General features: G+C 43.1%; 1 protein-coding gene across 2 annotated transcripts in view; it reads right to left on the bottom strand.

Annotated features, from left to right (window-relative positions):
* The window catches only part of rbfox3a (RNA binding fox-1 homolog 3a), a 482,298-nt gene that overhangs the window by 108,907 nt on the left and 346,362 nt on the right, over positions 1–27,029 (bottom strand). The window contains exon 1 of one of the 2 annotated variants that reach the window (XM_063481808.1): positions 18,761–19,073. The exons of the other annotated variant lie outside the window; for it this stretch is intronic. Coding sequence (XP_063337878.1) covers positions 18,761–18,886 — 126 coding nt within the window. The 5' untranslated portion in view covers positions 18,887–19,073. Of the gene's footprint in view, positions 1–18,760; positions 19,074–27,029 lie in introns of those variants that run through there. 2 annotated transcript variants of the gene reach the window in all.

Below are 27,029 nucleotides of genomic sequence, written 5' to 3'. Positions count from 1 at the left end.
CACCAGGGTGCAGAGGAGACATCCCCCCCCTCTGTCCCCTTCTGGCTGCCTCTGCCTCAATTTTATCCCACAACTTAGACATTCACATTACTCACACTCTCATAACACATACATATAGGATCTTGGAGGTGGGCACGCTACACGGATTCCAAACTACCATCAGGGTGTACACCTCACCCCTGGCGTCGTTGCCCACCTCTCAATTTTAAATACATGTAGACATTGAGGGCTAGCAGGAGGGGCTATATGCTTACCTGCTGCTCTGGCAGGTGGCTCCATGCCCTCCTGGGTTTTAAATGCACCTTAGAACACACATACATCAACAGTACATATGAGCGGGTGGAGGGAGGTTTGGAGTCTTCCTACACCCCCGTTCTCTGCGGCCTGCTGGAGCAGGGGGGCTAGGAGGAGGAGTTGGCCGTCCGACTGGGGTCTGGTGTATGGGGCCTCCCTGCTGCTGCGGAGTCGGGGCGGTCTGCTTCTCCCCACCGCAGGGAAAAGGGTTACACCACCTGAGTCTGGGTGCAGTTTCCCCCTCCAGGGGCAAGGGTACCTAGACTCGGGGCTTAGAGTACGCTTGGGGAGTGTGATTGTGTGTACAGCGTCTCTCTATGTCTGTCTCCACGTTGGGTGAGTGTTGAGCAATTGTATATGAGAGCATGAGGGTGGGAATAGATGTTTGTATCTGTGTGTGCCTGTTTGTCTGTGTCTATATGTCAGGTTGGGTATCAGACGCCACCTCTCTGAGGACATCTCAGGCCCTCCAAGGTTTGGAGGCCCATCTCCCCCCACCACTTCCCCTGCCGGTGGCGGACGCCCTCAGACATCGGTGCGTTGGTGGTTCTCTGTCTCCGGGGGTGGGCGCCCAGGTACCCACCGGCTCACTCCTTGGCGGCTGCTTATTGGGGCCTGGAGCCTGGGGCTCGCTCGGGCCACCTTGGGGATGGGGTGCCCTCGGCCTCACGGCCCGGGGCTCGGCCACTCAGGCACAGCTGGCTGCCGGCGGAGCTCACGGGCACGTCACTGCAACCCCCCCTGGCTTCTGCTCCGCGGCTGCTGAGTGACCCCTCATCTGGGACTCTCCTCAGCTCTTTCTGGGATAGTGGCGCGGCTGCCCCTCTGTTGGTCTTCCTTGGTCTCTTGTGTTCTGGGGGCCTCTGGATGTCTGGAGTCTTGATCTCCTCCATACCTGCTTCATGCCCTGGAGGTCGGGGCAGTGGCCCCCCACACCCTCTAGCAGATCATTACATGAAGGAACCTTTTAAAAACAAGCGCGTTCATGCTCACAGGTGTACACACGGGTGATCACACACACAAATTACACCCTTTTTGGCTCCTACCTCAAAGCACACTGTGCGCTGTCGATCTCACGTGCTGCACAATAATGTTTAATATTTAGTATTTAGTGTTATATTCTCATATATCATTGTGATCTTGTTTATTACTCTCGTTTTCTTCTGCTTGCTTTCTTTTTTCTTTCTCAACAGGTGATCCAGGTGATCGATATATGTATTTTTTGTCTGCTTATTCTGTTGGTTTTTGTTTTTTGCCCTTTTTCCCCGTCCCTCTTCTCAGGTTTTTTTCTTTCCCTCTTTCTTTCTCCACATTCTCTCCTCCAGTCAAGTCTGTCCCGTATTCAGCAAGTGAAAATAAAATAAACAATAAAAAGTTGAATCAAATGGATCATTACGGCAAGGCTGGGATGGTCCATTTGGTAAAGTAAATCCGTTGGGCATCTTTCTTCGCCTTTAGACAATAATTCTGATGGCAAAAGAACCAAACGGGACAGGTTAAAAAAAAAAAAAAAAAGAAGTTCCACACCACAGTGACATCACACATCGTGTGACCCAAATTCAGTTCTCATGAGTATATAGTACAGCAAACTGCCATATATGAGGCGCAGCAGAGGATGGGGCTTAGAGGTGGGAGTGATATAAGCACTGACAACAAGACCGAGACACATTCATACCAGATTATTGTGAAAGCATCACCTGTACCTGCAGATCTGGATACAGATCAGTTTCCTGGAGCTTTAGCTGGACTTCAGCTATGGACAAAGCGACAGAGGAGAAGCACACAGTGCCTGCACCTGAAAACACTGAATAACAAACATCTTTCTACTTAAACACATCACTTTGCACTTCCCTTTGATTTTCACAACCTGTTTGCTCAACTTCACTCTGTACTCTTCATGTGTGTCGTTCCTACCTACTACCAACGTGCCACACAGAGCCTGTATGTCAGTGGCAGAGGAAGGTTGTGGAAAATGATCACAAGTAATGCTGCTGAGGGAATATAAGCAGTGACATGGAAATGAATGACATCATGAAAAGGAGTAGATCATTCTGGAACAGGTAGCACGTTCAGCTTTACAACTACCAGGACTGCAAAAATACACGCTCACACACACCCGAGGGTGTGAGAGTTCATGAAGGGCCAGGGCCCAGTCAGAGGAATTAATTGAGGCACTTTGTTTCACAGCAGGGAGTCAATTAAATAGCATGTCACCACCGGTCCGTGGGGAGGAACCACTAACACCAGGAGGGAGGAGGGGCTGCAGAGAAGTCCGGTGCCAGTATGTACCATTCCCCTAAAATCAGCACTCCGTCTCACCTCATTCATCTTCAGCTCTATCACTCGTTTGTTTCTTTGCCTTTCTTCTCCCTTTTCCTGTCTCTCACAGCTCAGCATGGCCACACTCTCTGCCCGCTCCCTCCCATCAGCCTCACTTTTCCTGTGCACCTCCGTCTTTCTCTCGTTCCCTACATCTGTTTATGAGATATTTTTAAAACAGTTTTTCAAGGAGTCTTTTCCTCTACTATATATTATACCCCGTTTCACTTTGGCCCGGTTATGTACAGCTGGGGGCCACCCTGGGTGATGAGGTGGTTTGCAGTACAACAGCGAAACGTCAAATGCAGAAGTTCTCTGAGGACACTGCAGTGGTTGGGTGTGCTAAAGGTGCAGGAGTCAGAGTACAGGGAGCTGGTGAGGGGAACGTCTCTGTCAGGAGTTAGAGCAGGGCATCTACTAATCTGAAGGTTGGTAGTTCAATCCCTGGCTTCTCCAGTATGAATGTGATGTGTGAATGTTAGATAGAAAGCACTTACACAGAAAGAAGTGCTGGTGTAAATGGGTGAGTGAGGCATGTTGTAAAAAGTGCTTTAAGTGCTCCAGGAGAGTGGAAACGTGCCATAGAAGAACCAGTCCATTTACCATTAATGCCAGTAAGACAAAACAGATGGTGGGTGACCTCTGGAAGAAGAAAACCATCAACATTATGGACGAGGAGGTGGAAACAGTGGACAGGTACTTGGGTGTTCACCTGAATGACAGACTGAACTGGAGGACCAACAGTGATTCAGGGAAGAGGAAGCTCTGCACCAAAAGAGGTTGCAACAACGGGGCTAGGTCCTGTGAGACTTTAAGATCCAGACAGACAAGCAACTGCTGGTCAACCACCCAGACACAGTGGAGGTAGACAAGGAACAGGAGACCGCAATTGTGATAGATGTCAAAGATCCCAGTGGACATCGACATCAGGAAGGAGTATGAGAAAACAGAAAAGTACCTGAAGGCTGAAGGAACAACTTGTGCAGATGTGGGAGGTAAAAATCCAAAGTGGTTCCAGTGGTAGCAGGAGCATTAGGAGCTGTTATTCCAGCAGATTCCAGGCACAACATCTGAGTGTGCTCTTAGGAATACTGCAGAAACTTGAAACTACCAGGCAGAGGACCTGAGCTTCAGACGTATTTATAAGTAATTGTTGTTGGTATTTATTGCTTTGTAAGTAAAAATGAGTTAACATGAAATATACTCTTCCTGTCCAACTTGGACCCACACAGGATCCAGCTCTTCTTTGTGTTGCTGCTGGATCTACAGAGGAAACACTTCCTGACATGAAACCAGATTTGATGTCCTACAGAAGAGTAACCGCCATGTCTGTCTGTCCGGGCTGAACCGTATTGGCAGCCGTGCAGGGCATCCCAGTCCTTTGACAACAAGACCTTTTTCACCAGTTTCACCAGTGTTACCATTCTTGACATGCTGCTGGTTGCTGATTGGTTTGTTTTGGAGTTGATTTACAGTCAGTCTCACTGAAGCAGTTGAAAATGCGTTATTGCATACACTATACTCTTCACAGAAAATAAGCCAAAGAAATCATAATAATAATAATAATCCATGTTGGACTTTCGACCACCTTGTAGCTAACATTTTAGGTGTTATACATTTAATGCTCTTCTTCCTGTAGTACAGCAATGCCCTTACAGTGAATTCCAGTTTGCAGTGGTGCAGTGGTGGTTTACATTAATTTCAGTTTTTTATCAAATTTGCCCAAAAATGTCAGACACCACTGAACCCACATTCTATCCAATTTGCACCACAGAGATTATTCATGTGACTAAAACTGTTCAAATTTAAATAGAAACATAATAATGTGACCATATGGAAAAATGCATTTTTGTTTATTCAAAGAAAAACAGCAAATACGTCCAAATAGTTTGGATCTTAGGTCTAGAAGTGGAAATACTGGATGGAGCACTGTCCTGAGCTGTATGTTTCCCACTAGATCGAATAATGCATGGTTAATGTTGACACTGCAGAGTGGGAGGAGAGGGTGGAAACTTGGATGGAGGCCCGGGACTTGTCTAGAGAGTTACCCACAACTCTGCTCCCAGGATGAAAATATTGAAAGGCAAGCACTCTGCCCAATCAAATTAATTTTCTGCATGACATGCCAAAGGTGACGCCTGAAAAAAATGGTTGCTGCATGAGAAGATATATGTGTGTGTGTGTGTGTGTGTGTGTGTGTGTGTGTGTGTGTGTGTGTGTGTGTGTGTGTGTGTGTGTGTGTGTGTGTGTGTGAGGTAGGTAACTGGTGCTGGAAAATGTCAAGAGTAGATGTGAGAACCAAACTGCTGAAAAGAACTCGTGCTTTTATTTTGAACACAGGAAGTACCTGACAGGACGCTGCCTGTGTGTATGGGACGTGCTACAGAGTCCTGCAGTGTGACTGTTAAAGTGCGTGTTGTTATGAACCTGTTATTTCTTACACAAAACACTCAGACTCAGCACCCAGTAAACTGAATAAGCTGAAATTCACAAAGTTCTTTTTTTCATCTTGTTAATGTTTATAAATTCCAGCTCATATTCACCTCTCGTGCAGTTATTCTATGCATGCTATGCTTTATCTGCCACACACATGAACTGACACTGAAAACGCCAGGCTCACCGGTCACTCTTATTCCTGAGCCACAGATATCCTGACATGCTAAAACACAAAAACACGGTTTTCTTTGGACATTGGCTGCTTTCCCACTCATTTTCCTTCCTGACCATTTTCACAGGAATGTTTTATGTCGTGAAGCCACACAACACTCACCTGTGAATCATTCCAGCATTACAAAGTCTCCTAACTCAGGTATGAACCAGTATTGTGTGTGCACATAACAAAGAACCCGTTTTAAATTGTAGCTCTTTGTTAAGTTGATTCTACAAAGATGATAAACAGTCTGACAACAAAGTTTGAGGCATAAAACTTGGCGTATGGTGACATGGTGTGCATTGTGCTTTTAAAAAAATTGAAATCAAATTTGAAAGTCACATCCTTTAAATACATTAGTGTCACCTAGGCAACCGAAGGGAGCTTCAAAGAGATGTGCGACAAGCAAATCACTTCCAGTGTGTACGACCGAAGTACACCACCCTGTTTAAAGTACACGCGCTGTGTGGTTGGTGTGCTCAGTAAAGAACTTACAGCTCCTCCATTTATGAGTGAAATACACTCTGAGGCAGAAATAAGGATAAAAACAAACATGCTTTTAAAAATGCAAATAAATAAAATGAAATGAGTTCTGTAATATTTTCATGTATAGGGATGAATGGGCTTTTTACTGTAAACTTGTACCTAAAACATTTACAGTTGTTCTTAGCATTGTATTTGTTTATATTTGTTGGTGTTACAAATACTCGAGCTGATTATTATTTCTGTGTCAGATTTTCCTCACTACAGAGTAACAAGCTACCAGTTTGGTCTGAGAACACGGTGAACTTTAACAGCCTAAACTGTCTTTGTTGTTACAGTTTAGCTTAATGTGACCTTGAACCGTCACACCGTTGTGCTGCTACGCACACAGACTGCTGGGGGAGCTCCTGTGGTGAGTTGGGCGAGTTGCCTTTATTCTCCTCTGTTTCTCTCTCTGTGCTTTTACATTAACCTTGTGTCTTCTCTGTGCTTTGTCTGCATGGAGTTCTGCTGGTCTGTGGTTACTGCTCCAAAGGTCTGAATGTTGAATGTTGTTTCTTCTTTGCTCCGTCTTCCTGACCAAGTACTTCTGGGATTGTTGGGGTTCCTTTTCCTGTATCGCCTTGACTGTTGTGAACTAGCACTAACAACTCTGTGGTGCAGTGGTCAGCCCGAAAGCCTGACCAGTGTCTGGGTTGGCCTGGATGTTCCTGTGCCTGTGTGGGCTTCCTCCAGCTGCTCCTGCTCCTCATAGGCTGAAAACATGAATGCTAGTTCTAAATAAATCCATGGATGTGACAGTGTGTGACTGTCCATCCCTGTGTTGTCGTCCTGTGGAGTGCTGGTTTCTGTCAAGGTGTGCTCTGGCTGGCTCATCTTGCTGCAGCACGGGCTTTAGAAACTTGAATTTAATTTGAAATCCACTTTTTTTGATGACATTGTGGAAACATATTTTTTTCTTTAAAAACTTGTCCATTATTAAACATTTCTGTCTCATAGTGATGTCACTACAGTAATTATAGCACAGATTCTGAACATCAACAAATACTCAACAACCTCACAATATGATTGGTAATGGAACATCAGCATGTTTAACATTTCACACCCCGATCTATCCCAAAACCTAACAAAGGAGTTTTGATCAAACAGTGACCGCAAATAAAATAATTGGAGATAAAGTATCAGAATTTGTGGAGCAGGACGACGCCTCCAAACACGCTCCTTCCGGCTCTTATCTATATATGTTCCCCCAGTTCTTCAAGCTGTTAGTTCTCGTTTACGTGCCCCTCCCTCCCCTTTTCAATTCTTTAACTTCTTCACTTCTATTCAGTACATGTTGATCTGCCCGGGAGTCTTTCCCCAAACCACAGCTTAATTCATGTCCAAGCATTCACCTTTATCTACTAAGACACTGTCAAACCTAAAATGAGGACGTGGGCCCAGCGAGTGAAAATACCAAAAACACAAAACCAAACAAAGACGATTTCCAAATGTAAAAGTCAGGCTCCGATACCACAGTCATGTGTTTGAAGTGTGCCACAGACACACGCACTACATTTTAGGCATGAAGATCGATCCGTCTGTCTGCGTCATTTGAAGAGAAGAAAAGGTATGTGACTGTGTGCAGATCGAACACTGCTGGCTGTGGATGGGGGCACATCTGTCGTAGAGCTCTGTGGTCTGATCTGACCACCAGTAAAGCTGCTGCGCAATATTATCAGATGAATTCAATTAATATAATCTCATTTCTCTTAAGTGCTGCTTCTCTAATTAAGTATGGAGAGAGCAGACCTCCCACTGCTTAACAAAGCATCACAGAGTGTGTGAGTCTGTACGGCAGCAATGCAAACACACTCGGCCTAACTGTGTGTGTGTTTGTGTTAATCCACGTGTGTGTAAGGCTTGCGCACAATCACAGACACGCTCACACATTAACAGAAGTGGTAAAGATGAAGAAATATCTGGAGGCTGGTATAATTAGGGCCAATTCAATTGGACTCTGATACTTCATTATACACCTGCCAACAACACCAGCGATTGATGGCCATATTTTCTTTCTCCATTTCGTTTTCTCGCTCATTAATGGTGTGGAATTAATGAAAATGGCTCAGAGTGGCCTCGTTCACCACTGGAGAGCATTTCCACTGCATAATGTGCAAGTTAGCTGTGTGAGCGAGTCTGTGTTGGTGAACTTTTCACCCGAGGGGTCTTTGTCACATTTATGATTTTTCTATGATAAAGGAGGCTTTGCTACATATAGGACTCCACCACCAGCTGCTGTCGCACACATGAATGCTGCACGCTGCATGCTGCACGCTGCACGCTGCGTGGTCAGCAACGCAGGATATGGTGTGGAAGCCTGGCAGCATTTTCTCACTCCCCACTGGACACCTACACAAAGTGATGATTTATAGTGAATGTACGTCACCATGTAGTGCCCAGTCCTGCTGTCCACACTGTGGCATAGCAGCAACATCAAAACTGGCTGAAGCTTTCACGTCAAACCTGCAACATTATTAGAAATGAGTCTTTCTGCTGAAGTTATGAAACACCTCATAACACTTCTGCTAAACACGGTTATAGTCTGTTTAACAGACCATTTAAAATATATATACTGCAGTTACTGTACAAGAAATGAAAAAATTTCATTTTCCAAGTGAAGACAGGAGGAGACCGTGTCAGTCATCCCGACTCTGACGTCTCTGCTGCATTTGAATAAAGCACCAAATCCGCACTTTTAAGCTTAAATTTCAAAACTTACATTTTAACTACTGATTTTATCTACTGTTCTGATTTTTGATTTTATATACTGTTTTGTTTGTTTGTTTGTTTTAATCAATTTTAAATCATGCTTTTTATTTGTTTTTGTTTTTAATGTCTCTGTAAAGCACTTTGAATCACCTGTTGAATTGTGCTATTTAAATAAACTTGCCTTGCTTTGCCTCTGTGTTCTGTGTGAATGGAACAATGTCCTGAATGTCATCTTCCACTGTAAACAGGAGCGCGTGACTTTATGGTGCACACTCCTTCCTCTGCAAGAACCATCCAGCTGCTGACATGCTGAACATTTCTACAACATCTGACTGCAGCACTCAAACTACGAGTCCCAAACATAAGAAAGTATTTTCATCTCAGAATCGCCTCATACTCATAGTCAGTAAGAGTGAATAATGATACTGATGGGTTTTAAATGTTTTTCTTAGTGTTTTTTTTATCTTTATCATGAATGTCAAACAGACTGTGGCGGGGCGTGGTCTGTGGCAGGAGAGGGGTGGAGCCAAGGGTTCAGGGTGTGGTGTCAGGGGTTCAGCCGTTCTCCATCACCCGCTCATGCCTCCCCTGTTTTAGTACGAGAGCTGTATGCTGTGGAAGCCCGTCTCCGCCACTAAAAAAAAAAAAAAAGTATCTATAACTTGAAATTTCAAGAAAGATAACTTTTTTTTGCTTTAGTGGTGGAAACGGGCTTCACAACCTGAGACTGGAAATATTGTAAATAAACAACCAAGAGCCTCCAAGTCTGTGAGCTGTGGGTCCTTTACATAACACGGACCTTTGTATAAGCAATAATTCAGTCATACACATTTATTAGACTGGATCATAGATATAAAGATGCAAATTTTATAATCACCTGCACTGATAGTTGTGTTATTTACTCTACTGCATGTAGTTATATCGTTACTTCGTTAGTTATTTGATATTCTTTTTGCAATATCCTACTGTAAACTACTGTAAACTACAATTCTTATTGTATATTATTGTATACAGTGCTCCCTCGCTATAACGCAATTCACCTTTCGTGGCCTCACTGTTTCGCAGATTTTTTTTGTGCAATTTTGCACTTTGTTTGTTTTGTTTTTCTTTTTTATTATTACAGCGCATTGTGTTCTGCGTCCTGATTGGCTGTAGACCATTGTCAGTCTCGTGCCGTGTCTCCTGTACAGTACAGAATGCGTTCAGCTTGTCAATTTACATAAATCTTCGATCCTAGCAGTGTGACTCTGAACTGCTGCACTGTATGTTTGTACGTTTTCTCCCCAACAAACACAACACTGTCGATGAAACGTCGTCACCTGCGCGTGTCTTTGGTTTCATCCTATAATACTGAACTTATTGTTCTAGGTTTGAACTCTGAGAGAGTTTAAACAAGAGAGAAACGTGTGACAATGTTCATGCCTGTCTGAGTGTATAAAGTGTGTAGTGAGGGGTTTTACAGCCTTAAAACATCTATAATAATTGTAAGAAATAAAGCTGCCTACTTCGCGGATTTCACCTATCGTGGGTTATTTTTAGCGATAAAAATAACCTGCGATAAACGAGCGACCGCTGTATCTTTATTCCTCTGTTGACTTGCTGCATTGACCATATGTATAACGAAAGAATTTCCCTCAGGATAAATAAAGTTCTTCTTATTGTATCTTATGTCATCTGTCTATCTGCAAATAGAGAGTAGCATGCATACCTACAATCAAAAATGAATGCACATGTACAGTCACATGTACTGATGCTTAGTCGGGACACCACAGTGTCACATTTTAATGCAGTGGATCTCCCTTCAAATCATGTTTGATTGTGTGTCCTGACCAACACTGAGTCATTTATAAAAGGGACTGACTTCGTTTTTGTGTTGGTTGCCACAGACAGTACTCTTTGAAATAACGCTGACACTGAAGTCAGTAGGCGAGCTTCATGTGCAGGTGGTCTGTGCAGCTTTCCACAGTCAAGGATGTAAGGGAGATTTTTATGACTTGTTCTTGTACCTCCTAAAATCCTGCCAGTAGTGAACAGTGGGCTCACCAGATTTGACTCAGATTTAGAGACACGCTCTGATTGTTCACTCACTGTTGGCATCCACTGTAAACCCCGACAGGTGACCTGACTGATAAAGACTGTGGGGATATCCATCTAAATCTCTCACAGTGTTTAAACACCTTAAAGCTTATATACAGGAACAGACTAAACACTGCCTTCTTCATTATTATGGCTACATCCACACTAATTTGTTTGAAAATGCATCGTTTTCTCTCCGTTTTGGCCTCCCGTCCACACTGAGACGGCATTTTTACTCATGGAAAACGCAGCATTTTGAAAACGCTCTCGAAAACGAATACATTTGAAGACGGTGCTTTCGCGTCGCAGTGTGGACAGTGAGAACGGAGACTTTCGAAAACGATGACGCATGTTAGTCATGTGATGCAGTCATGTGACCAATTAAACAAAGATAGTGGAGGGCATTATACAGCAGTTGTTTTGTTTTTCATCTTAAAATTTAACAACTTTTCTGATGACTCAGGTAGCAACAGCAGCAGCTTCTGTCCACAGTGATTTAAACTAATACCCAGATTCAAAGTCTGTGAGCCCAATAAATATTTGTAGGTTAGAAGAAAGTTGTTTTTTTAATCAAACTGAATCATGTTGATAAGGTAAATATATGTTTTCTTGATTTACAAAAGAAGCAGTCTAATGTACTCTATTCATTGTCTCACAAGGCTTAAAAATATACTTCAGCTTTGTGATACAAAGAGGTTTAGTGCCCATTCTTAAAAATGTAATTAGGACAACATCTAAAAATAGGCTGCACACAAACTGCGAAATTCCTCTTTGAAGGTGGGATTTGACAGCTAAGTCAGTTACTTGTCTTCATGTTTGATGTTCTGTGTTCCTGGTGTTTGTAGGTTTGTGTGGAGTTTCACCGAGTCACAAACAAGCGCTGGACACAGACACACACCACAACCCGACACAGACAGAAGGCAGCGGTAAGATATCAGAGGCAGTGCAGAATATCCTGAATGTTTGTGATCATCAGGTGAATAATGACAAAGAAACATTTGTTACCACTAAGTTTCACTGATAAACACTCACGTTTGTTTGTTTGAGACTTGTGTCCATAGGCAGCTCGTTAATGCTGAGAACATCTGTTTCTGTCCAGATCAAAGCTTTGATCCAAACCACAGTGTTGGAAATAACTTGAGCTGATTTTCGTCACATGACTAAGAAACAGGCTCTTTTGCATGGCAGTGACAGAAAGGTCATGATGACACCTGTAAACTTGATGCACTGAATCAACTCTTCTTCTTTTCTCTTCCCTTTTAGGAAGCAGCTGATGTCAGTGTGAAACACTCTGCAGCTCCTCCAGTATATCTGCATCACAGACACTCTTTGAGACATGTAATGTAAGTGTTATTTGCATGACCTAACTTACTAACAGTGAGGCAACACTCCACGCTTTCTGTGGGTTTATTATTTTTACCCGAGCAGCTACCATATGGCCCTGGAAAAAATGCATCCGACCCAACCGACCATCGAGTAAATACTTTGTTACTGAATATTTTGCTACACTGTCAAATTACCTCAAGGCCATGTTACTCATTGATACTGTGTGTGTACCATTATGAGTGGGATGAGACAAACATCACTGACACTCCAGTTGCCCTTCTCCCAGTGGTTACTGGCACACCTGTCCAGACCAGTCCTGCGCATGGCTGTTGTGGTGGAAGGTGACTTGGTGATATTCCCAGATTTGCTGATGCATTTGCATAATTGTTTGCTCTGCATTTAAAGCACCCCAGGAAACTAATTCACACATTTACCTTTGTCCAAAAAGCTACTGTGAAAGTTAGATAATGTAAGTGTATGTTTGGCACTACATGTCCAGACAGACACACTCTGTGATGCTTTGGACCACAGCAGTTTACCTCAATTTCTTATCTTGCAAGTTTTGGTTATTTGAAAGCTAATAAATACCGTTTTGTTTTAAAAGAAAATTATTTGTTTCTTTTTTTTCATATTTTGAGTTTCATTTGCATTTTGAGGAAGATGCCTTTAGGACTGATATTCTTGTTTGTTTTATCTATTTTTGAAGATATAAGGTAGATGTGTCAGTGCATGCTCAATCATCCAGGTAAGTAAATCCCAAAAGGTTGATGTTCTTCCCTTTGCCCTTAGCAGGCTCGCTTCCTGGTGCTCTTGTCCATGTTAGTGGTTTTATAAAGATATTTATGTGATGCTTCTTACATGTCCATAAATATTTTAATAAACAAAGTTGAATAAAATAAGTGCAGTATAAGTAGTCTACACTTAAATACTTAAGAAAAGAAATATCTTGTAAGTGATCTATAATCACATTGATTGAGTTGAGATTGTAATTACATTCTGTTGCATCAAAATGTTAAATTTTAAAGAACGTATAGACATTAAAAATAATATATTAATAAAATGAATATATAAAAATACATTTTAATATTTTAAGTTAAGAGTAAGTAAAATTTTTAGTACCTGCACACTTACACTTGAAAGAGATGATTTGGAATCTAACCTCTCATTGCAAATATGCAAACAAATGACAAAAACATCAAATGAAATGTTCACACACAAACACGCAAGAACGCATCATATACGTATCATCTTACTTGAGCACAAAAATGGTCACTGTATATATAAATATATTCCTACACATATGTGTGTGTGTATATATATATATATATGTATAGAAAAATAACATATCATTGTTTTATACCAAGATTTGGGCTGGAACTTAAATTTATGGAGAGCATTAAAATTACATTTTGAGCTTCCCAAAAGTGATGTATTAATCATTACAGATACATAAAAATACCATCACTAAAAATTGAAGGCAGCTGTGGAATAAACCTTCCACAGGGTGGTGAAAACAAACTGCAAGCACTGCAACTACAAATGATAAAAACAGTGCATGCCTTGTCAAATCTAAAAAATTCAAACGTATTGAAGTGATGATGTCCCCCCTTCCTCTCTGACAGCACTGTCAGAAAGTTCCTCACATGTTTGCCACCATCCTTTATATTACTGCCATCTTGTGGTCACAGTCAGCTATTGTTGCTGGAACTTGTTTCATGCTCATAAGAAACTGTAGCTCTCTCTGTTATACAGGCTTCAGCTGGGCGAGCTGAGAGGCCAGCAGCTCTGTTCTGGTGGTTTGTGCACGTAGAGGACAAACCTCTGGCCTTTAACTGATGGAAGACCAGCATGTGAGGCAAGCTGCCGCTGACTCAGCTTTCACTGTTTCACATGATCTGTGCTTTGTGTGGAAACACAGCTCGTGTTAGCAAGTAAATTAACTTCAGTGATTTGTCATCATAACAGATCAGTTTCCTCTGGTTAACTTTGACCAACACGTGTGATGTAGAGAAAATGGAGGAGACGGCAGCTCTGAGCACGTCTGATCTAATCAAACAGGTGACCAGGATCAGGTGCAGATATTCCCAAATTTGCCAGAATATCATTGTAACCAGCTGTTTTTGCCAACATTAAAGCTTAATTTAAAATCAATATTTTAATCCCACCTGTAAATATTGACAGTTAACCATGAGTCACACTCATGAACAACTCTTTAGCTTTCTTTTTTTTTTTTTTGCTTTGCTTTGTTTGTTAGAAACACGCAGATGCTGGACATCAAGCAGAATATAAAGTATTTAAAATGAGCTCAGTCTTTAAGATATGCAGCAGTAAAATGAATCCATTTGACACTCGTGAGGAACATTTTTCTGCAGAGTATTTACATATTTTTACTTTTAATAATTATACAATTTTCCAAAAATATTGTTTTATGTTCAATGAATGTTTTACGTTAACAAATTCTTCCACCTCTTGTCACTGTAGGTTTATAAAAAACACCCTGATGATTAATAAATAATATATAAATTTTTTTTTGTAATTACAGTAAATTTAGATTTAAATAGAAATCATTGGATTTTACAAGTCTTTGGCCAAGAAGGAGAGCAGAGAGGTGAAGATGTCCATGCAGATTTCACAAAGCTGCATAAATAGTTACATTTTAATCCGATCGGTTTATATTGTTTCATTGTTAAATAGTGAAAGAAGCTGTGTTTGCATATTTTCAAGTTTCAGATCATCAAACTCATTTTAATTTCAAACTTCTAAAATCCAGAAAGTCCACGTGCTGAGTCTCAGACACACTTAGCTTCATCAGGACAGTGATCCAGAATACACCAGCATGTCCACCAGAACAACAAATAAAAGTTCAGGTCTGATCATAGTCCTGTCTCAAAAACAACTTAAAAACTGCACGTTGCATTTACTTACTGTTTGATGACCTGACACATGCAAGACATTGACCAGAAGAAGAAGAAGGTGGTGCATGTTCTTATTCAACACTGTCTGAATACATGAAGGAAAATAAAATGAAAGTGAAGCGTGAAAGAAAGAAGAAGCCAGGCCCTGCCGTCCAATTACACTGTTCGTGTTTTAGAAATTGGGACATTCGTGAGACAAGCTCATAAGAGAATAGAACAGACTGTGTGTGTGTGTGTGTGTGTGTGCTTAACAACATTACAGATTCATGTATCCACTGAATTCATGAGATGTAAAACATGCTCAGAGCAGCTGGACTTATCCAGGCTCAGGGAGGATGTTATAGGTGGAGAAGGTGGAGCAGAGAAACCACATCAGCACCTACTGTGGAAACTTTCAACCGAACATGAGCCACTAACTTGCTCATGTTTTGAGTATGATCAGTTTCTTTACACTTTCTATAAAAATGTCAAAGGAACAATCTTCTTTCTGAACACAGTAATTAATATTGTTTAAAATGAGGGAATGAAAGCCTGAAGCAGTGATTTAAGTCATGAAGGAGCAGGTCACTGATGTTTGGAGACTGTGTGGTAACATCCAGCCTGACCCTGCTGCACCGGCCGGCTCGGACTTGTTCTCACGTTCTCACTTTAAGGAAAACTTTGTCCTGCTCTGAGACTCAGCGTGTGTGTAACAGATGATGTCACTGTGACAGTGGGTGTGTCAGCTCCTAACATCTAAGAGAAAAACTATTTTTAATTTGTTGTGTTTTTTGCCTGTATGTGCATTTTTAACTGCACAGTTAACTCAGGACTAAGCCATCTGAACAGCCCTAACCCCAGCTCACTGTTTGGTCTTTTTATTCCAGGAGATGCTCCTTATCATTCTTTAATATTTGCCTTTTTCTAAATATTGTCTCCATTTTTATTTTATTTTTTTTATTTTCAGCTCTTTGTTCCTGCCTTTCTCTTTTCTCTGAGCTGAACTGAACATGTCTCTGTTTTGTAGCATCAGCAACAACGCGCTGGTTCAAACAAACTACATTTGAAAGGAGCGCGGTGGTGGTGCTCTGTGCGTGTGTGTGTTTGTGTGCTTGTGCATGCCAAGAAACTCATGAAGGCAGTAAAACTGCTGTGGTACAGGATGCTGATGCTTCTGTGTACTGAGACCTTTGAAGCTCAGATAGAAAGAGTTTCCTCCAGCAGTAACAACCACTTCACTTTATTCTTCCACATCAAGCACAGAGAACAAGAGGACACACAAACGAGGGTTTCCAAAGCCACAGACTGTTTGGGATCATGCTGTAAATACATTCACTCATCTTCTTAACACCTCAGCGGCTGTCTCAGCTGTCCTGAGGCAGGACACAGCCTGAACAGATGACCAGTCCATCACAGGGCCAACAAACTCACCCTCATTACACCTACAGCCACTTTGAAATTGAGTTAAGCTAACATACATGCTGTTGGACAGCCACAAGGAGAATATGCAGGATTCACACTGGGAGAACCCAGAACCCTCGAAACCACTGGAAGGATTTTTTATAACTCAGATTTTACTATTCAGAGTGAAACGAGCCGCTAAAGCTTTTTCTTTTCTAACGTCTGAGCCGTCTGCGTGTTTAAGCATGTATATTCTGTTTGACATGTCATCAGGTGCTTCATACACACTCACATGGAGACTGTAGGTTATATAATAAACAGCCATTAATTATGTGGAAAGACAAATGGCCCTGGACCACAGTGAGATCATGGCCCTGAGATAACAAAACTCAGAGTGTGTGCAATTATTCAATCAGTAAATATTGTGAGCTTCAGCAGAGATAAATCACATGTGTTTGGTCCACAGTAAAGCTCATGCAGTACTCTCAGCTGTACTATCCACACAGTGTTTCACTATTACTGTTGTAAAGACAAGCAGAGAGTGAAAGGAACATGAACGGTTTATTTCTCCACACTCCTCAGTGTAATTCCAACTGCAGGTGCAGTAGACAGGAAGTGTTTAAGTATCCGTGTGCTTTGGTAAAGATTCATACCTCCTCAGTCCAACCCTTCCACCCTGGGGAGTGCAAAGGAGCTTGCACAAGCAAATTTAGCACATGCTATTGACTGAAGAGGACTGCATTTTCCAAGGCAATGCCTCGGAAAAAAGGGAGAGAGAGACAAAGGAGGATGGAAGAGGAGCAAGGGAAAGGAAATCCAATATACAATGATGGAAGAGAGAAATATATGGGGGGTCTGCTTAGCTGCAGTCACTGCTGTCTGTTCATATGGATAAACAGAGGACGGGCAGACGGATGGATCCTACAGAGGGTTTCAACACAACACACAGAGGCTTGACCACTGCCAGCTGTTCAGATACTGATTTACACGTTTCTTTCTCTCAGTTTCTGAGAAAATCATCAGAACATGTCCAATGCACCTGATCCACATCAGCACACACCGAGCATCAGTTTGCATGTGTGCCCAGGTACGTCCAACACACAGTGGATAAAATACTTTGGCCCGCAGAACATCAAAACAGATAAAGTACAGTACTGATACTGTAATGCTGTATTTTTTGCTTTTTTAAATATTGCAGTGTTACAATGACGAGCTGCTCGCTGCGTACGTGTCTATTTCCTGGCAGGAATCGGTACAAAGCTTTGCATAAACAGCAGCTGTGGAATCTGCTGCACTCGGTGAAGGATGTGGAGGTTTGTACTGTGACAAAAAGTTTGAACCTGATGACATAAAGACATGAAAACTAAAAAGTCTGTTAGTACTCGTGAGCAGAAAATTCACATGCCAAGAAAACATAAAGCTCATCGCTGCACTTCAGCAACAATAGTTTCACTTTTTATGACCAACATTTGTGTTTTCCATAGATGAAAAAAGTCTGCGCAGGAAAAACAGCAAAATGGTGCGACAAGATCTGCCCATGTGTACCAGAGGCAATGAACACACACAGACACACACACAGACACACACACACCATTAGCTTCTAACAGACTGCTTCCCCGAGGAGTCGTGGCGTTTGTGTAGCCACATGAAACAAAGTGTGTGTGTTTGTCGATCCCAGCTGCTGCGTTCTCTCTGTGCATGAGTGTGTCTGCATGTTTGTGTGTGCGGACAGCAGCCGGGTGGTCTGGGCTGCCCTGTAAAGGTGATGTGTGCTGACTATTTGGAGTCAGGACGTGGCAGGTTAGCTCACTGCAGCGTGCTCGTATTTTATGTGGCAGCTCTCTCCAGTCTTATCATATTTTATACGGCCGCAATAACAGACTGTCTAGAGAAAAAGGGACCGCCTGCCACCGCACATGGTGCCAGCAGTAAAACCAGGCACACGCACGCTCGCGCAGAGCCATGCAATGTGCTGGCACGTAACATGGCAGCTGACCGATCTGCTGAGTACTTTTACAGTAAACAAACAGAGTGAGGTGCAGAGTAATAACTGAAGCAAAACAGCACGATTAACAGAAACACAGTCATCGGAGGGACAGGCATGGAGCCACTTCAAGAAGTGAGCCAGCACTTACTCACTGCTGCTCTCAAACTCAGCTCTGAGCTGACATCTGTCCCTGTGCTGCTGCCCGCTCAACACACACACACGGGCACACATACGGGCGCACACACGGGCGCACACACGGGCGCACACACGGGCGCACACACGGGCGCACACACGGGCGCACACACGGGCACACACACGGGCGCACAGCTTAGTTAACAGTTTCGAGTCCATGTTCATGGGTGTATGCATACCAGAGCAGAAGACATGGAAGTAGTGAAGTGTGTACGGATGTCGATGAAGCTCATTAAAGTTTTTCCAAAGTGCCAACCTGTGAACATGTTTGTATCAATAAGACACACAGAGCTGGGTCACAGTGCCACTGAAGCAATGAGAATAATAAAGAAGAAGATGAGGAGAATGAAGACAAGCGTGTTTGCTGGTGGTTGTGTAATGTCTTACCTGGGGCAGATAGAGAAAAGCAGGCGGGCACTGCAGAGAGTGGGCCAACATCCCAGACCCGGACAGCAGCACACAGCCAGAGTTCGCCGTAGAGCACAGCATGTGGAGGCGGGACAGCTTACTCATAGAGAGTCACTTACACTTCTGTTTACTTCACTCTCACTATCCTCGCTCTCTGCCTTCACTTCCTGTCCCCTCCCTTCTTGCTTCTTTACTTCTTTCAGTGGCAGCGATGAGCAGTCAGAGTTAATACAGCTGATGCGCACACACACACAGACTCTTACACACACCACTGAGGATGCCAGCACACACTCTCAGCAGCTGAAGCTCAAGCAAATCCCGTGTGTGTGTAGGAACATGAAGCCTCTGCTTCTCTTCTTCTCTCTTCTGTTTACTTTGAGAACGAGGTGCAGAAACCAAGGCACACGAGCAGCTACGGAGGGAGGGAGAGAGGAGGGATGCAGGAGGGAAAGAGAAAGGAGAGTAGAGAAGGAGGTGGAGGCAAGGCAGGACTAAAAAGATCTGGGAGGTCCTTAAGGAAAGGAAGGGAGTGATTGGAGGAAAAAAAGAGGGACTAGGAGGGACGGATTGGATGGAAGAGGAGCGGCTGGAAAAGAACAAGGAAGGAGAGGATGGGGAGGAGGAGAGAGGAGGAGAGAGGAGGCTCTGGAGTATTCTGACATCAAACACGCGAGGATAAGAGACTGTGCATCTCTCTGTGTGCGCACACTCACACACACTTAACAACAGAAGCTGGTCCACATCATTAACCCTTCCTATAGACAGCTCTGCCATGACCAGCTCTGCGTTAACGCAGACCTGCTCTCTCCCCCCCCCCCCACACACACACACACCTCTACCATCAGTATCTCATTGAACAACACAGTACCATCTTCTCAGCAGTAAGACCACTCGAGAAAATGCAGCACTGCACCTCCTGCATGCATGAACAGTGGACCTGCATGTTCTGCACACACACGCTGGCAGGACAAACCGTACTGTGAGTGGTGCTAACACCAAAGTAAGTTTCTCTTGTACAAACAGAGCCGTTAGGACTGATGAGGCTGTGAAGCTGCTGAACAGTGTCTCCAACAGGTTTAGTTCAGAGGCCTCCTGCTGCCTCCTTCACCACACAGCCTCACCACCTCCATACCAGCTGAGCTGAACAACTACTGGCCAGCTGTCCTCAAACACACCAGAGAGTCCACCTAACAGGTGATGAAACAACTCCTTCTGAGACTGCATACAGACTGAATCTGAGAGAGGATGATGCAGTCGTCTGTATATTACAGAGATGGCTGCCCAGTGAGGATCACCGTCTTTACTTACTGAAGTCTGGCTGTTTCTCCTGAGAGAGTCTTCAGGAAATGTCACTGCTGACAGATTACTGTCTGTCTGTCACGGTCAGAGGTGGCAAAGTACAGACTTTCTTTAGTACAAGTACAAATACTTTTGTTAAAAAATACTCCTGTAAAAGTTAAAGTACTGAAGAGGCATTGTGGCTTTGCCTCCACACCTAAACAGGAAAATGAGTCCAGTCAGGGCAGCCGAGAACATACAGGAGGCCTCCTCAACAAAATTCTACTCAAACAATCACTTAAGAAAATAACTCAGCAAACTGATGTTACCAAATGAGAGCCAGCTCGACTTATAAAGTAAGGGAATGAACCATCGTATACTTTAAGATGAAAACCATAGAGACAACAGCTCAGTGTAATAAAGGATGAACTGCATTCCCTCCTGTGTGGTCACAGCAGCTCCACCCTCAGCCTCCTCTCTTACTCATACCAGAGCAGCAGCCAGGTAACTAAAAAACCAGCACAGCAATTAATACTACACATACCTCAAGAAACAATACAACACAGGTTCTATGCAATCATTTACACTATGGCCTAATGAAAGATTTGAGTTACTTCATGGTCACTGAAGCTTAGATAGAAAGGTAAACATGAACACTACCAGAATGTTTCAGCTGTTGGGAAAATATGATTGTACTACATGTAATCTTTAAGTCTGCAGTTAATCAAAGTGAGCATCCTTCCCTTTAAATCTAAGCTCTCTTCTTGCTCTCCTGTCTTTCTTATCTTTCTCCATCTCTGAGTGAAGTTAGCTCTTTCTTTCCTCTCCCTGTCAGATACAGCAGCTGCACCGTGAGCTGCAACACACTGTGAGACAAACTGCACAAAAACAGTTTGTGTGACTGTTAATGGTTGTTGAGCTGATAGAAACGCTGCATTTGAAATTAAAAATGTAACTCCCTTCATGCTCGTTTCTCACAGGTTAGATGCAACAGTACTGCAAACTTACATCCTGGCCCACTTTAACCCCTCAGTATAAAAGCTATAAATGATACTGTTAAACCTAAAGTAAGGAGCCTGTTTTGAAACTGTAAGAAGCTTAAAACATGAAAATGATACTTAAGCACAATAACTATTGTGCTTATATATACAGGGTGGGCCATTTATATGGATACACCGTAATAACATGGGAATGGTTGGTGATATTAAAGTCCTGTTTGTGGCACATTAGTATATGTGAGGGGGCAAACTCCTCAAGATGGGTGGTGACCATGGTGACCATTTAGAAGTCGGCCATCTTGGATACAACTTTTGTTTTTTCAATAGGAAGAGGGCCATGTGACACATCAAACTTATTGGTAATGTCACAAGAAAAACAATGGTGTGCTTGGTTTCAACGTAACTTTATTCTTTCATGAGTTATTTACAAGTTTCTGACCACTTATAAAATGTTTTCAATGTGCTGCCCATTGTGTTGGATTATCAATGCAACCCTCTTCTCCCACTCTTCACACACTGATAGCAACACCGCAGGAGAAATGCCAGCACAGGCATCCAGTATCCATAGTTTCAGGTGCTGCACATCTCGTATCTTCACACCATAGACAATTGCCTTCAGATGACCCCAAAGATAAAAGTCTAAGGGGGTCAGATCGGGAGACCTTGGGGGCCATTCAACTGGCCCACGACGACCAATCCACTTTCCAGGAAACTGTTCATCTAGGAATGCTCGGACCTGGCACCCATAATGTGGTGGTGCACCATCTTGCTGGAAAAACTCAGGGAACGTGCCAGCTTCAGTGCATAAAGAGGGAAACACATCATCATGTAGCAATTTCAAATATCCAGTGGCCTTGAGGTTTCCATTGATGAAGAATGGACCCACTATCGTTGTACCCCATATACCACACCAAACCATCACTTTTGTTGTTCCAACAGTCTTGGAGGGATCCATCCAATATGGGTTAGTGTCAGACCAATAGCGGTGGTTTTGTTTGTTAACTTCACCATTCACATAAAAGTTTGCCTCATCACTGAACAAAATCTTCTGCGTGAACTGAGGGTCCTGTTCCAATTTTTGTTTTGCCCATTCTGCAAATTCTGTGCGCCGATCTGGGTCATCCTCGTTGAGATGCTGCAGTAGCTGGAGTTTGTAAGGGTGCCATTTGTGAGTAGCTAATATCCGCCGAAGGGATGTTCGACTAATGCCACTCTCCAGTGACATGCGGCGAGTGCTACGCTGTGGGCTCTTGCTGAATGAAGCTAGGACAGCCACTGATGTTTCTTCATTAGTGACAGTTTTCTTGCGTCCACATTTTGGCAAATCCAACACTGAACCAGTTTCACGAAACTTAGCAAGCAGTTTGCTAACTGTAGCATGGGAGATGGGTGGTCTCGTAGGGTGTCTTGCATTGAAATCTGCTGCAATGACCCGGTTACTGCGTTCAACAGATATCTACACAATTTCGATCCGCTCCTCACGTGTTAACCTCTTCGACATGTCAATGGCTGTGAACAGAGAGAAACTTGTAAATAACTCATGAAAGAATAAAGTTACGTTGAAACCAAGCACACCATTGTTTTTCTTGTGACATTACCAATAAGTTTGATGTGTCACATGGCCCTCTTCCTATTGAAAAAACAAAAGTTGTATCCAAGATGGCCGACTTCTAAATGGCCACCATGGTCACCACCCATCTTGAGGAGTTTGCCCCCTCACATATACTAATGTGCCACAAACAGGACTTTAATATCACCAACCATTCCCATGTTATTACGGTGTATCCATATAAATGGCCCACCCTGTAGTTTCTGCTCTACAGGAGCAACAAAGCACTTTATACAAATGTTTCTAACATTCATTCCAGCATTCATATGTTTTATTGAAGGGTCTACCTTAAATTATAAAGTGCCTTTAACGCTGTATAAATAAAGTTGAATGCTCCAATGGATGCATCATAGAGCAACTCAGCATCTCTCCCAAGGCTAACAATGCGGGATCAAACCACCAACCTTCTGATCAGTAGATGAGTTGCTCCACCTGCTGAGCTACAGCCGCCGCTGTGCTGCAGGCTTTCAGTACAGCTCTGGGTCACCCACAGCTCTACAATACACTATTATGTGTATTAGAAAGTAGATTTTTAGTCTTACTATTATTATTTTATGTATTACTATTAGTACTAGTGTTGTTAGTATAATGATCATATGCAGCATGCCGTTATTGGTATTTCATTGTGTTTTAAACTGCTGTAACAAACTATGGGTGAGAAAATATTGTGTTGTACCCACATACATCTTACAGTTTAATGGGTTGGATGAAAAGAAGACATCAGTGTACGGTGGAATAATCCTTCAGTTAGAGATGAAAACAAGCATGTCGTTAACACCCGTATACGAGTCATAGAGCTGACTGCATTTAATTTATAGCTCAGCTGTGAGGAGGATATTTGGTTTAAACACAGTCTTTCCCTGAAAAAAAAAAGAGCTAATGGATGAATAATGAGCAACACTAAAATATGTATATGCCCCACTCTGTTCCCTCTCTATCTTCCTAATTTATGGGCCCTCAGAGAGGGACAGCAAACAGCAGTTTCTTCATATTTTGCTGCTATATTTATTTTTCATCCACTACAGAACTCACTAAATAACAAAGTTATTAAGTTAAATAAAAAAGTGAAGGTAAGTTATAATTTTAGACCTAATCCACTCAGAGGAATGGCAGAGAGAAAAAACAGGAGTGATCCTGTCCACTGCTGTTCACCCTGCTAACACATGACTGTACTGCACACTACAGCTCAAATCACATCATCAAGTTTGCAGATGACACAACAGTGGTGGGTCTCATCACCAGCAACGATGAGTCTGAATACAGAGAGGAGGTCCAACACCTGGTGGACTGGAGTGAGAACAACAACCTGTCTCTAAATGTTCTAGAGAGATGGTTGTTAACTTCAGGAAGAGCTCAACGACCCACAGCCCACTGCACATCAACGGATCTGCTGCTGAAATGATCATCAGTGTGAAGTTCCTGGGTGTTCACATATCAGATGACCTCTCCTGGAACCTGAACACCACCGCCATCATGAAGAAAGCCCAACATCTTCACTTTCTTAGGAAACTGAAGAAGGCCAGTCTCCCATCCTCACATCATTTTACCAGTTAACCACTGAGAGCGTGCTCTGCTGCTACATCACTATCTGGTACGGAGACTGCACCCTCGCTGAAAAGAAGTCTCTGCAGCAGATAGTGAGGACAGCAGATCATTGGAGGCCCTCTCCCACCCATGTCCCAACTCTACCACAAACACATCATCCGACGTGCGAACAGCACAGTGAAGGACACTCTCCACCCCTCACATGCACTGTTCTCCCTCCTTCCATCTGGCAGACGGTTTTGCAGCATCAAAACTTAACGGCCAGACACCGCAAGAGCTTCTTCCCCCAAGCAGTCAGAGACCTCAACTCAATACCACCAAAGGGCTGATATAAACATACACCTTTACAAAGACCTACAATAAATGGACTGATTCTTATATAGCGCTTCTCTACACTCCCGGAGTACTCAAAGCGCTCTGTACAACATGCCACATTCACACATTCACTTCTAAACACAAGTGCAAACTAATCTACATTCACACTCCGACAAACGCATCGGAGGGCAACTTGGGGTTAGTATCTTGCCCAAGGATATTTGGCATGCAGACTGGGGAAGCCAAAGACCAAACCACCAACCTTCCAGCCAGTAGCTGAACTGCTCTACCACCTGAGCCACAGCCACCAACACTCAACAAAAGACTCAAAAACAACACAAAATTCCACAAATCTTCTAAAAACTGGACCTGGGAACAATATGCTTATTTGCAAACTCAGTCACATAGTTACTGAACACACATCTAAATTATACTATATTTGCACATTTTGCATCTTGCACATGTCTTCGTCCCGTCTTGTCTACAATATCCACTTCGTATTGTCTCTGTCCTGTCTTTGGTTATTGTACAGTTCGTATTGTAGTTATTATTATAGTATTGTATAGAATTGTATAGTTACTAATTAGTACCTTTTTATCTCTTAATTTTAACCAAATTTAGCAAGTTGTTATTTATTTGTAATTCCTAGTTTTATATCTCTTGGAGATATATCTTTTACATTCTTATAAATGCACCATGGGGGGCTTGGGGTGAAACAGCGTTTTGGTACGCTGTATACTGTGTATATTGTTGTATTGACAATAAAGTTCCTGAATCTTGAATCTTGAATCTAAAGGTTTTCTCTTGGGCAGCGGTTGTCCTTCTCTCCTGGATCAGTTGGAGCTTTCTTTAGGAGCCTTCCCAGCTTTCACAAAAGTCCAGCTGGGATAACCACATTTACTCAGGGCCCTCCTGACGTGATGTTCTTCTGCTAAGAAGGCTAACCTGCCACTTTAATCCGTGAACGTCTGTTACTGTGTACGTCCTGAGATTTGATTTTCACCCAGGTGTCATCCACATACCTGAACCAGTGACTTGGAGGTGTTCCATGTGTGTGGGCGTGTGTATTTTTATCTCCTCCCTCCAGGCTGGATGTGTGGGTGTGTCTGTGTATTGATTGATGAAACAGGCTAGACTGCTGATTGGCTGATTCAAAATAGACCCTGAAGTCTCGACTGGAAGATTGAATGGACAGTAGCCTCTTAACCTCCAGCTAGCAGCCACCTTGGCCTCTCCTTGTCTGCTCTACACCCAACAAAGATCCAGATAGTTGTTTGCTCTTCTGAGCTTTTGTGTGAGAATGATGAGCGGTGGTCTTTTTGTAAAGTGTGAGCTATGTGCTTTTACTTTCTGATAGGCAAGGTTAGGGAAAACTTGAAACCCTTTTGTTTGTTACTTTGGGCACTGCTCACATCTGAAGAGACTGCTGCTTAGCACTTTAATTGATTTGTTGTTGGCCTTTCTTGGGAGTGGTTGGAGTGGGGAGTCACATCTGCATGTTGTGTCCAGGTTACCCCTATGCCAGGACAAAACATGAACTGAGGGCTCATCCATTCTTTCTCTGTTCGTTGCCGTCGTCGTCTCGGATAAGTTCAGCACTTTAGTTCTTTGTTGCCTCTACTTTTCTGGTTGGCAGTTTTTTCTTGTGTGAGGGGTGGCAGTATGGAGTTTAAATTGGAGGACTTCACTCTAAGTCCAACTGAGGACAAGTTGAACAGATGTAAGAAGGATGATCTCATACTCATTGCAAATTTCTTTGATGTGCCTGTGCCATTAGATGTAAAGAAAAAGAGCTGAAAGAGCTCCTGTGTGCAAAGCTGTGTGAAGGGGTCTGTTTGGTGAGTCAACTCCTGCAGAGGGAGTTGACCTGGGCGCTGTTGCAGGTATTCCTGCCCCACTGGAAAATCTCCCTCCTCAAACTGGCACTTCTGCTGAGGAGCTGCAGCTAATGCTGCACATGAAGGAGGTGGAGTTAAAAAACCAGCAGTTGCAGGTGGAAGCCATGCACTTCAGGGTGAGGGCTCTGGAGATGGAGCGGGGTACTGCCAGTCCTTCTACCCCTTGGTCAGCCCCTCACTCACCATCCCCTCAGCCAGATTTAAGTAGGCACATCAAATTAGTCCCAGCTTTCAGAGAGTCTGAGGTAGTTTCATATTTCAGTGATTGAGCGCATTGCAAGTGCACTACACTGGCCAAAGAGTGTATGGTCTCTCTTGCTAGTGGGGAAAGCTCAAGAAGTATGCACAGCTCTTTCAATTCAGGACAGTTTAATTATGACATTATTAAAGCTGCTGTCCTGCCACAGGAGACCATTGTTTCATCTGCCTCCATAATGACATCTCTCACCTTCTCAGCAAAATCCAAGGTGTTCTGAATGTGGTGGTCAGAGCTGCCTACCAACGGTTTGAGGATCAAAGCCAGAAACTCTGAGATGTTGTACGTGACCGAGTTGCTTAAAGGTACACTCTGATTGTGTATCTTTGGTAAACCATACAAACGTGGT

Source organism: Pelmatolapia mariae, linkage group LG8 (genome assembly GCF_036321145.2).
Source record: "Pelmatolapia mariae isolate MD_Pm_ZW linkage group LG8, Pm_UMD_F_2, whole genome shotgun sequence".
Taxonomy (NCBI): domain Eukaryota; kingdom Metazoa; phylum Chordata; class Actinopteri; order Cichliformes; family Cichlidae; genus Pelmatolapia; species Pelmatolapia mariae.
The sequence above is the reverse complement of the archived record's forward strand: the minus strand, read 5'-3'. Positions and strand labels throughout refer to the sequence as shown.